General features: G+C 41.4%; 1 protein-coding gene across 1 annotated transcript in view; it reads right to left on the bottom strand.

The window, feature by feature from the left end:
• Window positions 1–16,160, bottom strand: part of TEX2 (testis expressed 2) — an 85,571-nt gene that overhangs the window by 47,445 nt on the left and 21,966 nt on the right. Inside the window, 2 exon segments of the mRNA XM_017882859.1 lie at window positions 3,730–4,060; window positions 5,068–5,268. Of these exon segments, the coding sequence (XP_017738348.1) occupies window positions 3,730–4,060; window positions 5,068–5,268 (532 nt within the window).

Below are 16,160 nucleotides of genomic sequence, written 5' to 3'. Positions count from 1 at the left end.
CCAACATGGTGAAACCCCATCTCTACTAAAAATACAAAACATTAGCCTGGCATGGTGGCCCGTACCTGTAGTCCCAGCTACTGGGGAGGCTGACGCAGCAGAATCGCTTGAACCTGGGAGGTGGAGGTTGCAGTGAGCTAAGATTGTACCACTGCACTCCAGCTTGGGCAACAGAGCAAGACTCTATCTCACCAAAAAAAAAAAAAAAAAAAAGAAGAAAATCAGAAAATCAAATCAAACCATTTTCTTCTTGAGAGGCTCCGACCATCGGAACCATAATTCCCCAGAGCCTCACAAAGGGTCATACAAGCCATTTCTTAATTTAAATTTTAGCCAGATAATTTCCAACACTTCAATATTTAGTATTTTACACTGCATAACTATAAAAATATATTTTTTGTAACTTCTATTATCCTTATACCATTTTCATGTTTAGCATTATTTTTTTAAATGCTAGGATAAAAGTTACACCAAAAACATTAAAAAATAAATGTAAACTTATATTACATTTAATATCCTGGATTGGATCCTGGAAGAGAAAAGGACATTAGTAGAAAACTAGTGAAATCCAAATAAAGTTTAGAGTTTAGTTAATAGTAAAAAAGAGAAAAAAGATGAAATAAACAGGGCAGCATGACACCAACACTTCAAACCAAAGTGGTCCCATTGTGACTGAGCCACACTCCATGTAGAGGAAGAAAGGAGACCCCTAGGAGGCCGGGCTGGTGCTCACTGCCCACAGAACAGCCTCTTCACATCACCTCACCCTTCCCTTGAGTGGGACAAAACACAGAAGTCGTCACTGCACTGTGGGTCTCATGGACAACAGCCCCTGATAAAGTCAAGGATCTTCCTGTGCAGAGACCATACTGGAATTCTGCCAAGTGACCATGTGGCTTTCCTGCTGTCTCCAGACTCTTGTTTCTCCTGGAGGCCTTTCCTGACCTGCAGCCTGGGCACTGCTGGCTGGAGATGCAGACTCTCAGCCCCACCCATGACCTCGAGTCAGAACCTGCATCTTAAGATCCCCTCAAACATTCAAGTCTGAGAAGTACAATCCGTGTTGCTAGAGAAATCTAGGATTTTGGTGACAGCATCCCTGAGGGAGAGGACAGGGGCAGGTCGTCGAGCAGGAAGACTTCTAAATTCTTGGTACTGACAGATGTACCTGGCCTCAGAGAATCAGACCAGTCATACCTTCATAGCTGACCACCTGTGCAGTCACTGATTCAGAGATGGTTTTGAAGAACAGCACAGTCCTCACCAATTTACCTTGCTAACTAGTTTAATCACACTTTTGGTGGGTTAAACTTACCACAAAAATCTCAATTCATAGCTTTCAAAGGCAACCCAGACTTACAGATGTACAAAAAGACATTAGTGGTGTGTAAGCCTTACTTGATTTTAGTACAAGTGAGTGCACTGAAGGTTTTCCCACATCTCTGACTCTTACCATTATGTTTGTTGTGTGGTGAGTGGAACTTTTGGCAGGATTTACAAAAATGTGAACTCATTAAAAATAATCAAATGCTTTATTTAAGTCCAAGAATAACATGCCTCTTTTGAAGGTGCTCTGGGGGGCCCCTGAGTACCTAAAGTGGTGTTTCCTGGTGGCCCCACAAACCCCCGTGGGTTACCTGATTCTGAGCTTCAGTACCTAGACCAGTAGACCTTTATATTTCCAGTAGGCATATAATCTGAGCCACACAAACAATTTAAAATTTTCTAGTAGTCACATTTAAAAAGGTAAAAAGAAGCTGGGCCCGGTGGCTCACACCTGTAATCCCAGCACTTTCGGAGGCTGAGGCGGGCAGATCACTTCAGGTTGGGAGTTTGAGATCAGCCTGACCAAAGTGAAACTCCGTCTCTACCAAAAATACAAAAATTAGCTGGGCGTGGTGGCAGGCACCTGTAATCTCAGCTACTCAGGAGGCTGAGGTGGAGAATTGCTTGAACCTGGGAGGTGGAGGTTGCAGTGAGCCAAGATCATGCCACCGCACTCCAGCCTGGGTGACAAAGCTAGGCTCCATCTCGGGGCGGGGTAAAAAGAAATAACAAAATTAATTTGAATACATTTTGAATATATTTTAACCTAATATATCTAAAATATTATTTCAACATGTAACCAATATAAAAAGTTATTAATGAGATATTTTATGTTCTTTTATTGGACTAAGACTTTGAAATCCAATGTGCATCTTACACTTAGAGCACATCTCCATCTGGACTGGCCACACTTCGAGTGTTCAAAAGCCACATGGGGCAGGAGGCTACCATAAGCGGCAACATAGGTCTAGACCTACCAGGAGAGCTAGGCAGTGCCTGGTGCTGAGGAGTTCTCACCCACTTGAATTTTCTTTTACTCAGTGTTATGGGTTGAATTGTGTCCTCCAAAAAATATGTTAAAGTCCTAACCCCAGCTTCTCAGAATGTGACCTTTTTGGAAATAGAGTCATTGTAGATGCCATTCATTAAACAGGGTGGGCTCTTAATCCCATATGACTGGTGTCCTTCCAAGAAGACACAGAGCCACTGAGAGACAATGCCATGTGATGATAGGCCAGTGTGGAGTGATGCGGCTGTGGGCCAAGGATTGATGGTCACTACCAGAAGCTGCAAACACGCAAGGAAGGATTCTATGCAGAGTCTCACAAGGAGCATGGCCCTGCTAACACCTTGACTTCAGACTTCCAGCCTCCAGTACTGGGAGAGAATACATTTCTGTTGTAAATCACCCAGCTTGTGGTATTTTGTCCCAGCGGCCCTAGGAAATAAATATATCTAGTAATCTCCCCATTCACCTTGATTCTTAAAAGGGACTTCTTGGATCTCGGTGCTGGGACTGGGATGGAATCTGGTGCTGAAGCTGACAGAATGGAAGGTTAGCAAGGGTGTCAGGGCAAAGGCTCAGATTAAGTTCCAGGGGAAGGAACCAAAGCACTTTGAAGCAAATGTGTGACACTCATGTGACCAGCATAACTCCCGGATCAACACCAACGCCTTGTTAGAGAAAGCCCCAGAGTGGCTCCATCCTAGTCTTTGTTCCAGATCCATGTAAGAAAGCTTTCCCTAATAACACCCACACTGGTCTTGTCCCAATTATTGGTTACACCATGCTCATTATAGCACGCCAATTTGTGAACACCTGACTCATACATGCCAGTTTTGCAAAACAGGCATAACACCTGAAGGACAGGGGAGCTGCTGCTTTTTACTGGTTTTGTGTCTCTTGCAGCTCCAAGCCCAGCCAAAGCTGAGCAAAGAGGTGCTGCATGGTTATCAATCCGAATGACCATGATCTGACCCGAATGCTCAGCAAGTGCAAGGATTCTGCATTCTATGGCAAGCTCAGGCTTGGAGGACATATTGAGGGTCAGGCGTTCGAAAGCACCAGCCTGAATGATCTCCCTGACTCACCTGCCATCTCAGAACTAGGGTTCTTCTGTTGCTACTTCTCTCAGGGGCGTCACATCATATACAAAGAAAACATAACCAGCAAAGGCTAATAAACAGCATCTGCAAATGGATCCACTGTTGGTTAAATGATTTGGGACAGAGTGTTGCAGTGATCAGCCTAGATGGTAAATGAGTCATGAGAATGCACATTAGGTGGCAGACAACCATCAAGTCAGGGTGGGCTTCCTTCCTTCCTTCCTACTGGGCATTCTTACTCTATTCTCCCTAGTGGCCCTTTAAAAATGCATAAGCATTTAGCACAAACATCATTACCTGGTTTACTTCCAGAGACACCCGATGGCTTCTTGATTTCCGACTTTAGCTTAGATGCCAGAATAAATCTCCTAAACCATTCCTCTTTTTCTCGGCCAGTTCTCCCAAAAAGATAGAGTATCTGATCTCGCTGGGTAGATCTTGTTCCCTCCTGAGGGCGGGGTGGCTTCTTAGGGTCCTCGCTTCCCTCAGCTAGCGGCTTCTCTTCTGAAGTCTCCTTATCAGTCTGAGCTTTAGACATAAAGTCATCTTGTTGACCAAGCTCGATACAAATGGGGTACTTTTTATTCCAGATTCGCTTTCGAGCCAAAGTTTTAGGTACAAGATAAATCTACAGAGAAAGAAAAATGATGATTTATATACTAAAGATTGGCTACACTATGCATTAATATTATGCATAGCACAAATGCAAACCTTGTAGACTTTTTGACTAAGATGATGAATATGAAATAACTTTTAACACTTGTTCATAACATGACTACAGAAACTGGAATTTTTACAAGTGTCTTGTTATTCTTCAAAATTATTCCAGAAAATAGATGTTTAATAATTTTGCGAGTTATAAACATCCGTAATTTTCAGGTGGCAGTAGCTCGATAACAATGTTTAGCTGCTTATCATCAACTACGTTTGGCTATCAACTAAATTTAATGACCTTGGGCCAAACTTAAGTTGGAAGAAAAAAAAGATAGTTAAAATCTAGATGGGCAGCTCAAGTCAACCTTGAGTATCAAACTCAAGTTAAGAATAAACTTATATAAAAACTATTTTAAGTACTTCTCTCCCTTTGGAGAAATCTAAAGATCATTCAGATGAACTGTAAGAAGAGAGAAACGATAGCTTTGTGGAAGAAATAATTTACATTTCTCACAAAAATAGAAGTATATATAATACTTAATCAAAATGTAGCTATTTTGCATATCTATCATTTTTACATGTACAAAGTCTTCAATAGTTAAGTACCCTACAATCACCACACAGAGCCACACAGCTTTTTGTTTGACTGAAATAATTAGCTTTTAAAGTCAGAATTCTGAGTGCACAACACTCTTGTTCCTCAAGTTGTAGTCTGTGGACCAGCAGCCTGAGTATCATCTGGGAGCTCATAACAATGCAGGCCCTTGGCCCTACCCACAGCTACTGAATCAGAATCTGCATTTAACAAGATGCCCGGGTGACACGCATCAACATTAAAGTGTGAGAGGTACTGTCCTAAGGTATACTGATACTTCAATGACAACTAACCTTTTTAGGGAATAAAAAAATGCAGTTAAGCATCCAAGATGCCATATGCTTTTCATTCATCTAAGCTATCCTTCCAAAATTGCTCAGGCTCACCTTGCTGTCTGAGAGGTCATAGATTTTCTGGCTGACGTAGGTGACCTCTGGCTTGGTTTCATTGTAGCTGGCCCTCCTGGATATATTTTTATTGGGCTTTGAAAGTCTTAAGGTTCCACCCTCAAGTCGAACAAAGACTGAATGTGTCAAAGTCGCATGGTAGGTTTCCGGATCATAGTTGTAAATCTCATTCATCCATCCCTGATGAAGAAAAACTTCCATTAGTAAAATCAGAATAAAAGCAAATCTGATTTAGTGTGAAATTATGAACATTGTGGTATTTGGGACACCGAAACCAAACTTGACCATGACGCAGATATCAGCTCACCAATGACTACAGGTTGCAAAGAGAAGTGCTTAGCTGGGAGGATAATTGGGACTGAGGAGGTTCTTGATAAGCAAAAATCTGGACTTGGAGGAAAAATGGCAATGTTCATTATCCTAAATAAAAGGTTCTTTCTTTTTTTAAAGCTTATAAGCACATCAGGAAACTCAAAAGATTTGTTCATGTCACATGAACAATCTTCTCTGCCTGACCTCCTTTGGGGTGATTAACGCCCCCAGTCTGGCCTTCTTAATTAGTCAAACACATGCTCTTCCCAGCCCAGCTGCAATCTTTGAAATTTCAGGCATTAATTCATGTTACCACAGGACTCAGAGAACAACTACCTCTCTACTTCTATCGCACTGCAACATGTACCTCATTGAAACCATACAGTAAAGCAGATGATTTGAGAATTAGGCATTAAATAAATCGTAAATATAATCAATAATATATCAAAATTCAAAGATACATAGTAACTTACATGGGTAAAATTGTGCTCCAGGTCCTCCTGCCAAATTGGTCATAAGTGATTTTTTGTTACATGATTTTTTAAAAGAGCAAACATTGAAATGTACAGACAAAAAATACATACACAAAAGCCTAATACACTATGCACTGTGTTAAAGCTAATCTCACAGCTGTCCTCATCATTCATCACTGAACACTTCTCCTGCCTCAAATACTTTTTCAGGTTATCAGTAGCCCAGATCTCACAAAAGAAGTTCTCTGGGGAGTTTTAATTGATATCTTCCTACTCTCCCCAACTTTTAAAAACTACATGTCTTTGTAATGAGCAGAGAGATGCTAAAGATCACTACATGGGAGTTGGGACTGTCATTCTTTTCAAGCAATAGCCATTTCCATGCTAAGTATTTGAGTCTCACACTAAAGTCTTGAACTGAAAGCCTGTGAAAATGAGGACTCCTTAGAATTCTTTTATTCATTCATCCTTTTATTAAAACATGCATCGAATCTATGTGCAAAGTAACAGGTTAGGAGCTGGGACAAAGATTTTTTAAAAGGACAGGATTCTTGATCCAAAGGTGCCTCCAAAAGAGTAGAAAATTAGGTCTTCATTTACCTATCCTGTGACCCCACTGGAGTAAATATAATAGAGAAAAGTTGTCACAAAAAGAGTACCTAAGTGTGAAGTGCAAGGAAAAATGGACAAACGTCTCTCTTTGTCATGGGGGAAAAAGAGTGTGAAACTTGTGAGCCAATTATATGGATGCATAGACCTCAGTAGATGTTTTGGCCTGAGCTGGGAGGATCTCTCCCTCCTCCCAGTGAATCACTGGACAGGAGCAGCATCAATTCAACAATATTGAGTGAGCAAGCAGTGGCCATGGGAAGAGGTGTTTGTGAGGAAACAGCAACAATTAGAACAATGAAGAGAAAAAGATGACAATTACAGATCACAGTGGGCCCTGAAGTGGACTGTATTGTCAGAGCATCCGTTTGGGTGGGTGTATTTTTGCTAAATGTAGAACTAAGTACTTTCTTTGGCTCACAGTTTGTCTTTTTCTTTAGTCTGTTCTTATGGCAAATTACCTTCATTGACTTTCAAATGTTGAACCAGTCTTGCATTCTCAGGATTAAGGATGTATGAGTCATGAGGTGCTGAAATTGGGCTGTATCAGCTCACAGGAACATATTCTACACATCCCTTCCCAACTCAGTGTTCAGTGACTTTACGTTGGTAGCTTGCAACTGGCAATGGTGGGAGTTTCTACATCACAGGAATCAGGGAATAGTACAAATCAAGATTTTTTTTTTTTTTCTGGAGAGCCAGTTTACCAGCATAACACTTTGCTGATATTTTGTTCATTTGTCCCTCTAAGTTCATGAGGGAAAATAGGCTACAGTTTTCTTGCAGTGTTTTTTGGTATTATGAGCCTCAGAAAATGCAGGTAAGTGCATTTGGGAAGTGTTCCCTCTTCTCTACTTTCTGAAAGTTTGTGTAGAATGAATATTTCTTCCTTAAAGGTTTGATAACATTTGCCCATGAAACTGTCTGGGCCTAGAGTTTTCCTTGCACAAAGGTTCCAAACTATGTATTCAACATCTTTACTTGCTATTGGACTATTTAGGTTATCTATTTCTTCTTGAGTGAGCTTTGGTTTGTATCTTTCAAAGAGTTTATCTATTTTATCTGTGTTGTCCAATTTCTGGGCATAATGTTGTTTGCAATATTTCCCTATAATCCTGTGAATATCTGTAGTGTCTATGGTGATGCCCCTCTTTCAGTCCTGACACTGGTAATTTGTCCTTCTCTCAAATCTTTCTTTTCGTATGTATGTACGTATGTATGTATGTATATATGTAGGTATGTATCTATCTATCATCTATGTATGAGACAGGGTCTTTCTCTGTCATCCTGGCTGGAGTGCAGTGGCACAATCATAACTTACTGTAACCTCGAACTTCTGGGCTCAATTAATCCTTCCACCTCAGCCTCCCAAGCAGCAAGGGCTACAGGTATGTGCCACTACATCAAGCTAATTTTTTAAAAAAATTCTTTGTAGAAATGGAGTCTTGCTATGTTGCCCAGGCTGGTCTTGAACTCTTGGTCTCAAGCAATTCTCCCAGCTTGGCCTCTCAAAGTGCTGGGATTACAGGCACGAACTACCACACCCATCCTCTAACAAGCTTTTAATACTATTAATTTCCCTCTAGGTACTGCATTACCTGCAATTTCTGATAGGTTGTATTTTCAGTTTCCTTCAGTTAAAAATATTTTCTATTTTCCCTTATGACTTTATCTTTGGGTCCACAGGCTGTTTAGAAGTATTTTGCTTAATTTCCAAATATTTGAGAAATGTTCAGATATCTTTCTTACTGTTTTTTAGTGTAATTTCGTAAAAGAGAATCGGCTTTGTGTAATTTCAATTCTTTTAAGCTTGTTATATGGTCTATCTTCGTTCCAAGTGCAGTCGAAAAAAATGCATTCTGCTGTTGAGTGGGGTTTTCTATAAATACATTTGTCTTTTTAAGCACAACCATTTTCACTAAAGATCTCCTGACACAGAATACACAGCTTTCTTCTTATCCAATTTGGTTGCAGAAAATACTGTCTTACATATATAACAGGTTTACTAGGGCTAAAGTTCTAAAGGTAACTAGATTAATAAAGAACTTGAAGCAGATATAATCATTTTTCTAAGATACTTCAGAGGTTGTTTGTGCTTGCAGAGCTATTAAAACCAAGAAGAATCCATGAAGCGGGGGAAGTCGGAGCTGATGAGAACTCTGTGAGATTAAAACGGCTACTTGCTATCAGTGTCATTTATGAGCCATTTGGCCATACAGTCCCTGCATGCAATTGCTCTTCTTGAATCATTTCACTCTGAGGATGTGTCTCCTGTCTAGAGTAGAGGCTACTTGAGAATACAGATTATGTGTGATACTTTCGTCCATCTTAATACCTAAGCTGAGATGCTCAACATTTATTTAATGACTGTTTTTGAATTGTGATAATCACAATTTGATATAAGATAGACATTACTGCAACAAATCTCCATATAAAATATTTTTCGTTATTTCCAGGTACATAAAATTACAGATACATGTAAAAAAAAGCCAGTAGAGGCCGGGCGCGGTGGCTCAAGCCTGTAATCCCAGCACTTTGGGAGGCCGAGACGGGCGGATCACAAGGTCAGGAGATCGAGACCATCCTGGCTAATACGGTGAAACCCCGTCTCTACTAAAAGAATACAAAAAACTAGCCGGGCAACGAGGCGGGTGCCTGTAGTCCCAGCTACTTGGGAGGCGGAAGCAGGAGAATGGCGTGAACCTGGGAGGCGGAGCTTGCAGTGAGCTAAGATCCGGCCACCGCACTCCAGCCTGGGCAACAGAGCCAGACTCTGTCTCAAAAAAAAAAAAGAAAAAAAAAAAAGCCAGTAGAATTAACATGATACTGGCACCAAAAGAGAAGAAAAGGATTAACATGATACTGGAATTTTGGACAAAAATCCCTGCATTATGTTTATCAACCACTCACCACCAGACTAAAAGGGCTAAAGGAGAAAAAAAAGACAAGTATTATATTATATGTAACTGTTCTCCAAGAAAAGGACAGTCTCTGAGAAATAGAGTAATATAAGCTGTGGGAATTTTTCCTATTTGAAACTCCTGGGATTGTACAGATAAATTATCTGATTTATGAATAAGAGAAACTTAGGGATAAAAGGTTGTTTCTCTCCAATTGCTTTCATTTTGTCTTTCCTAAGTCAGAAAATGCAGAATTGTCCAGGGAGGTGCTGCACAATGGAAATATTAATATAATGTGAGCTATAAATGTGAGTCATGAAAATATGTAATTTTATTTTTTTGAGATGGAGTCTTGCTCTGTTGCCCAGGCTGAAGTGCAGTGGCATGATCTCAGCTCACTGCAACCTGCACCTCCTGGGTTCAAGTGATTCTCCTGCCTCAGCCTCCTGAATAGCTGGGATTACAGGCGTAAGCCACCGTGCCTTGCCAAAAATGTGTAATTTTAAATGGTCTAGGAGCCACATTAAAAAAGAAAAAGCAGGTAAAATTAATTTAAACAATGTATTTTATTTAAATTCATATCAAAATTATGATTTCAACATGTAATCAATATTAAAAATTATTACTGGAATTTTACATTCTGTCTCATACTAAGTCTTCAGAATCCAGTGTGTACTTTACGCTTAGAACACATCTCGGTTCCAACTACCTACAGTTTTCAAGGGATTAACAGCTACACAGGGCTTAGGACTAGTGTATCAGAGACAGTACAGGGCCAGTTCTTGGGTTCAGCTTTTTAGCCCGAGACCTTTGGCTCGACTATGAATAGAAATGGGCAAAGCCTTCCTTTCTCTTCTTGTGCATGCTTTCAACATACGCAGTCTTAGTGATAAGAGACAGTCATTCAGTACACGGCAGTTTTCTGCCATTTTATTAGATGCTTTCCACAATTAAATGAGAGAAGATAATCTAAGTAATCACCTAACGAAATCATCTATTGTAGAAATTCAAAATCTCTTTTAAAAGCTAACCTGCAGTATTAAAAACTCAGAAATATTAATAAGAGTATTCTACGTAAAGGCTTTTGAAAAACTCATAGTTCTATATGAAAATTAAGATACTCAATTAATAAACAAACGTATCAATTTTTTTAGCTTACTCCTTTGATTTTTAGATTTAGAAAACAAAACAAGACATACAGGCATGTATGAGATACAAATACATCTGCTCATCTGTTCACAGGTCAGACAGTTTCAGGTGCTGAGCCATTACTCTGCCTCAGTCTAACCAACTGCTGCTTAATTATTATTCCTAGGAAAATTCCTGTCCCTGGATAACAAGAGCAACCATTTCCGCAGTGCTTCAGGGATTTGGTTTTTAGCCACAAAGCCAGGCATTCAACCCAGAAGCCTGAGCTACCACCCTAGCTGAAGAACAGCCACTGTGGAGTTCTTGCTGGCTGCAGCCTGTGTGCTCACACATGGGCACAGTTCTGAGATGAGCATGCAATTACCTTCTTTGCTGACAGCTCTGACAGATAAAGGTCATCCTCTACCACTTGCCAAATTCAGGAATCCCAGAACAACCTGATTCAGAGGAATGTGAGAGAGAGAAGGGAGTTTCAAGTCCTACCTACACAGTTCAAAAGCACAAAACCTTACCTGCTGTACTACAGGAGGTAGAGGTGAGAGGCAAGAAGTACGTAGGCATAGAAAGAGAATCTAGGAGATGCTTTCCTTCTCTTGGGAAAGCCTGGAGGGGGCCCAGATTCCTTTACTCTGCTTGGACTTGGCTTGGCCCTTCTTCTCCCTACCCCCTTCTTTTCAGAATCACCAGCTGCTGTGGTTTCTCCTTCCCTTTTATCTTCAAATTTCCTCCTTCCTGAACTACCATGTTCCTGCCTTTGTGTTAAAGATTCATCAGATGCTAAAATCCACAGCTACTAAAAAACAAACACAGCACACAAATCAGGATTTGAATTACACGTTTATTGTGAACAATCATTTGTTAGCCTAAATGAGACCCTACACTGATCATATCCAATTACACAAAAGACTGCTGGTCAAAACACATGCACTGAAACCAACTCACCCACCTTAGCAGAAGTACTGAGAATCTGACAGACCTGGGTTCCAAGCATGCCTGCACCACTTACCTCCTGCCAGGGTAGGTGATGCTTATCCCTCAGACACTTGCTTTGCTCACCTGTAAAAGGGTCCAGGTGGCTTACTGCCCAGTTTCATGCCTCCCTGGCCCCTACACCTCACCCTCTGCTCAAGCCATAATGATTTTTCCCCTACTGACGTTGATTAAGGTACAATTTGTTCAGAGTTTATAAAGAAATCATAAGCATATGGTTTTTTAAAACACTAATATTACTATTCATAACAATGGCTGATATTTAAGCTCATCTTATGGCCCAGGTACCCCAGGTGCATTATCTCCTGTTATTTCTGTCAATTGCCTACGATTTTACAAGTAAGAAAAGTGGTGAGAGAGGGGATGTGATTTGCCTTCCAACATCTAGAGAGTGGCAAATCTGGGACTCAAACCAAGTGTTCCTGACTCTAGGTGTGGGATGCTATCTCAGCTCCACAGCACGGCCCAACCTGCAGTCTGGCTTGTGCCTACTCACCCCTCAGGTCATAGCAAAGACGACACTTCTTCTAGGAAGCCTCCCTCCTCACCTAGGCTCAGTTCTCTGGTACTCTCCCATCACTGTATCTGTTAACTGCCTGGTTTACTAAACTGAGTTACAAACTCCACAAGAGCAGGGATCATCATGTTTGCCAACCACAACTGTAACAAATGTTTGTTGACTGAATACATGAAGGAAGCCTAATTCAGAGATGGCTGTGAGGATTAAATGAAATCTATGGAAAGCAGGAGCAAGCAGGAAGGCTGGCGAGCCCCTCAGAGCCTGTAAGTACCATGCTAACCACGTGAGACGAACAAGCAAAGGAAGAAGCTGACACCCTAATAAGTGCAAGGAGCTGTAGAGATTACTTAGAAGACTTGGTCATTCTTCTCAAAAAGAAAAACCGAGGTAAAAATGCACAAAATAGCACAGAACAAGAAAATAACCCCAGAAACCAAAGATTTTCAGGACAGAAATGGGATGAGCTAAGTCTTATCTAGAGCAGAGAGGGGTATTGTGACTGGAGCCCATGTTTTCTGCCCCCTGTCTAAGGCTCTTTCCAGAACATTACAGGCTTTGATAGGAAATCTTGAGAGGATCACAGGAGTTGCTACTTGACCCCATTGTCAGAAACCAGGTTGCACACTGGCCTTAGGGAGGTTCAGGACAAGAGGCTGAGGCACAACTTTCCTCCAAGCCTCCCTAATTCTGCCCCCTCACTCACCTATGGACCTGAAACCAGGTAGCTCTTGCAGAAAGCAATTTCCCAGTGCAAACCTAATCACCTTTTGATACCATTAATCAGCCATTTTCCCCCACCCAGGATCTGACCAAGCCCCCGGATTAAGCTGCAAATGAAATTTCCAGATTTCAGCAATTGTCAAATCTTGAGAGCAGCACAGCAACTCCAAGGTCTTCACCCTGTTCTCCACATAGTGCCCAACTCTCCACTGCTCAGCTGTTCTAAAATTCTTAACCCTGAATTTCTTACCAAGTAAAGTATTTATCCCACCTCGTTACGAGACATGGGAATGGGTATAGAGAGATGCATACAGTTAGCAACATTCCCTTTCAACAGCTCAACCAAAAACACTCAGAGATGCTCTCAACCCACACCAAAGCGACTCAGACAAGCTTTGTTTCTTTCTGAAGCTGAAGCTGTTAAAATGGACACAGTGCACCCCGCTGGGGACAATGACCCAGTCAGCCAGGCTGCAGCTGTCTGGCCCACAGACTGGTCCTGTGATGGCATTTGTAAAAGGTCAGGGGTTTCTCTCCATTCTCTGCTGGATTTAGAAGCCATGTATGGCTGCAAGTACAAAACCACAATCTATAAAGGGGCCCATTTAATATTTTAAAAGATTAAAAGCTACAATTAACCTTTTGCAAATAATAAAGTCTGGAAGAACTACTACCGTGGTTTCAGTTACAGTGCCAATCAGAAGTTCAAGGCCAGCGCTCTACTGCTCAGCTTGATGCTGAGCTGACCAGAGAAAAGTGCCAGCCCTATAGCCCGAGGAAGTGATGAGAATTCAGGCGCTGCATGCCTGGCTGACAGCAGTAACAATGCAGCATGTTTTCACCCCTGCTGACATGTGGCTGTGCTGGCATTTCAGTCCACCTGTCATTCAGATCCCTGTATCATTCCTTCATCAAGTATATCAGGGAAGGAGCAAATCCTATACACAAGAACAGAACCAGGGCCTGAGGACACTCCTGTTGAAAATCATCTCTGAAGCACATAAAAAGGTAATTACTTTCTGTCTCCAAAACTAAAACATAAGCAGGATTTTGTCTTTACCAGGCCTAAACCTTTTTTGATATATTAATGGTTTAGAACTGGCATCATCAGTATTATAAACACAGTATCATAGATCATGGAGTTTGAGAATATGGCAGGGGCAGCACAGTCTAATAAACTTTATAGGTCTTGAGATACAAATTTGATTTTACCCATGAAAGACAAGCAGACCCACAGACATCCAGAATGTATACTGTAAATGATAGCCTTAAGCAGAGAGCCAGCACTGAAAATAAATGCTGCTCAAAGACACTATAAAGAACATCGAAAAGAGGAGAAGGAAGGAAGGAGGAAGGAGGGAGGGAGATGGAAGGAGGAAGGGAGGGAAGGAAGTTGGATGGTCGAGGGAGGGAGGGAGGAGGAGGGAGGAGGAAGGATGAGGAAGGGAGGGAGGGAGAGGGAGGGAGGAAGCCCATGAGGGGAGGGAAGTGCCATCAATACAGTCTACATCCTCCAACTGCCTGCTTCAAGGTCACCTTCCCAGCAGTGACACTAGAAGCACTGGAGTCAGGAGTCAGGGCTAATACCACAGCTTTATCCTGCTCTCCTATCCTCCAGTGCAGACTCTCCCAAACTGAGGTGGCCACAGAACATTTGTGAAATTATAATGCACTGGCAGACAGTAACAGAACAGGAGATAAGGTGGACTCAAATTAGAAAGGTAAAATGATCTCAGATGAACCACTGAAATGACCAAGTTCTGAGTTATATTAATACATGATAAACATTAAATCATATTAACAAGGGTTAAAATTGTAAGATAAATAGATCAGCAAGCAAATAAATTAGTAGCCTCTGCCACTTTTCAGATCACACATTCTATCAAACAACTTTTTGGGTATGTACAAATACATACCTTTACTTATAAGTTATACACATGTTCCAATATATATAGCTTTTATAAAAAGTATACAGAATAGAAATAAAGAGCAAAAGATGAAATAATTATCCTTTTGATAATTTTTAGTTTTTCCAGTATGACAGCTATGTACTACCTTCAGCTGACACCTTAAGGCACAACACATACACTCAAGGTGAGGATCACTGTTGATGATCCTGAGTGTAAATCCGTATTTCAGAGTCTTACTAATAATTTCCAAGGTTTTTGGCCAAAAGTCAATATGTGGTCATCTGTATGTTAAATATCAGCAAGGCTTATTTACTTTCTTAACTAGAAAGAGCAAAGACTGATACAGATAGAAACTTTACTATTTTCTTAATTAATGTCTTCTGCAACCCATTTGAATGCCACTGAAAGAAGCGATGGAATGAGAACAGTGAGTCAACAACTATGGCCTGGGCACCCACACAAAAACATGCTCATGCCCTAGAATCATCTTGCTGGCAAACTCATCTTTGGAGTACAGCAAACCTCTTCTTAACAGTTGATTATTGAACAATAATTACAATAAGAGTCTTCGATGTTTTTGGTACTTTTCTTACAGAGTTCAGAGGCATTTTCAGGATGCTAGAAACTGTACTTATACATAGGTAACCAGAATTACAATTTAGCTATGCTTACATAAGTTAATGAATTGAGTGAAAAACTGGCAAAATGTTGACAATAGTTGAAATTGGGTGTCAGGCACATGGGGAGTTCATTTTACTATTGCCTCTATTTTGTCTGTATCTTATATTTTCTACAATAAAAGTTTAAAATGAAAGTTCAAAAAAGTAATTTTGGGACTACCTGACATCCTTAACCATATTGTTCCTATGGGATTCAGGAAGCATGTTCCACACAGCTGCCTCTCCAACTTCAACACAAGGAGTACCTTCTAGTAAGTGACGGCTGCCTGCATCAAAACATCTCGCCTGACTAGCCAAGTGTGGTGGTGCGCACATGTAATCCCAGCTACTCTGGAGGCTGAGGCAGGAGAACCACTTGAACCCGGGAGGCAGAGGTTGCAGTGAGCCAAGATCGTGCCACTGCATTCCAGCCTGAGTGACAGAGCGAGGCAAAACAAACAAACATACAAACAAACATCTCACCTGAAAACTATTCTACAACAAGGGGCACTGGGAAATAGCCATATTTATAAAAACCATACATAGGCCAGGCGCGGTGGCTCAAGCCTGTAATCCCAGCACTTTGGGAGGCCGAGACGGGCGGATCACGAGGTCAGCAGATCGAGACCATCCTGGCTAACATGGTGAAACCCCGTCTCTACCAAAAATACAAAAAACTAGCCGGGCGACCTGGCGGGCGCCTGTAGTCCCAGCTACTCGGGAGGCTGAGGCAGGAGAATGGCATGAACCCGGGAGGCGGAGCTTGCAGTGAGCTGAGATCCGGCCACTCCCTTCCAGCCTGGTTGCCAGAGCCAGACTCCTTCTCAACA

This window comes from Rhinopithecus bieti, unplaced genomic scaffold (genome assembly GCF_001698545.2).
Source record: "Rhinopithecus bieti isolate Rb0 unplaced genomic scaffold, ASM169854v2 scaffold_12928, whole genome shotgun sequence".
NCBI classification, from domain to species: domain Eukaryota; kingdom Metazoa; phylum Chordata; class Mammalia; order Primates; family Cercopithecidae; genus Rhinopithecus; species Rhinopithecus bieti.
Note: the sequence above shows the minus strand (reverse complement) of the source record. Positions and strands in the feature narration are given on the sequence as shown.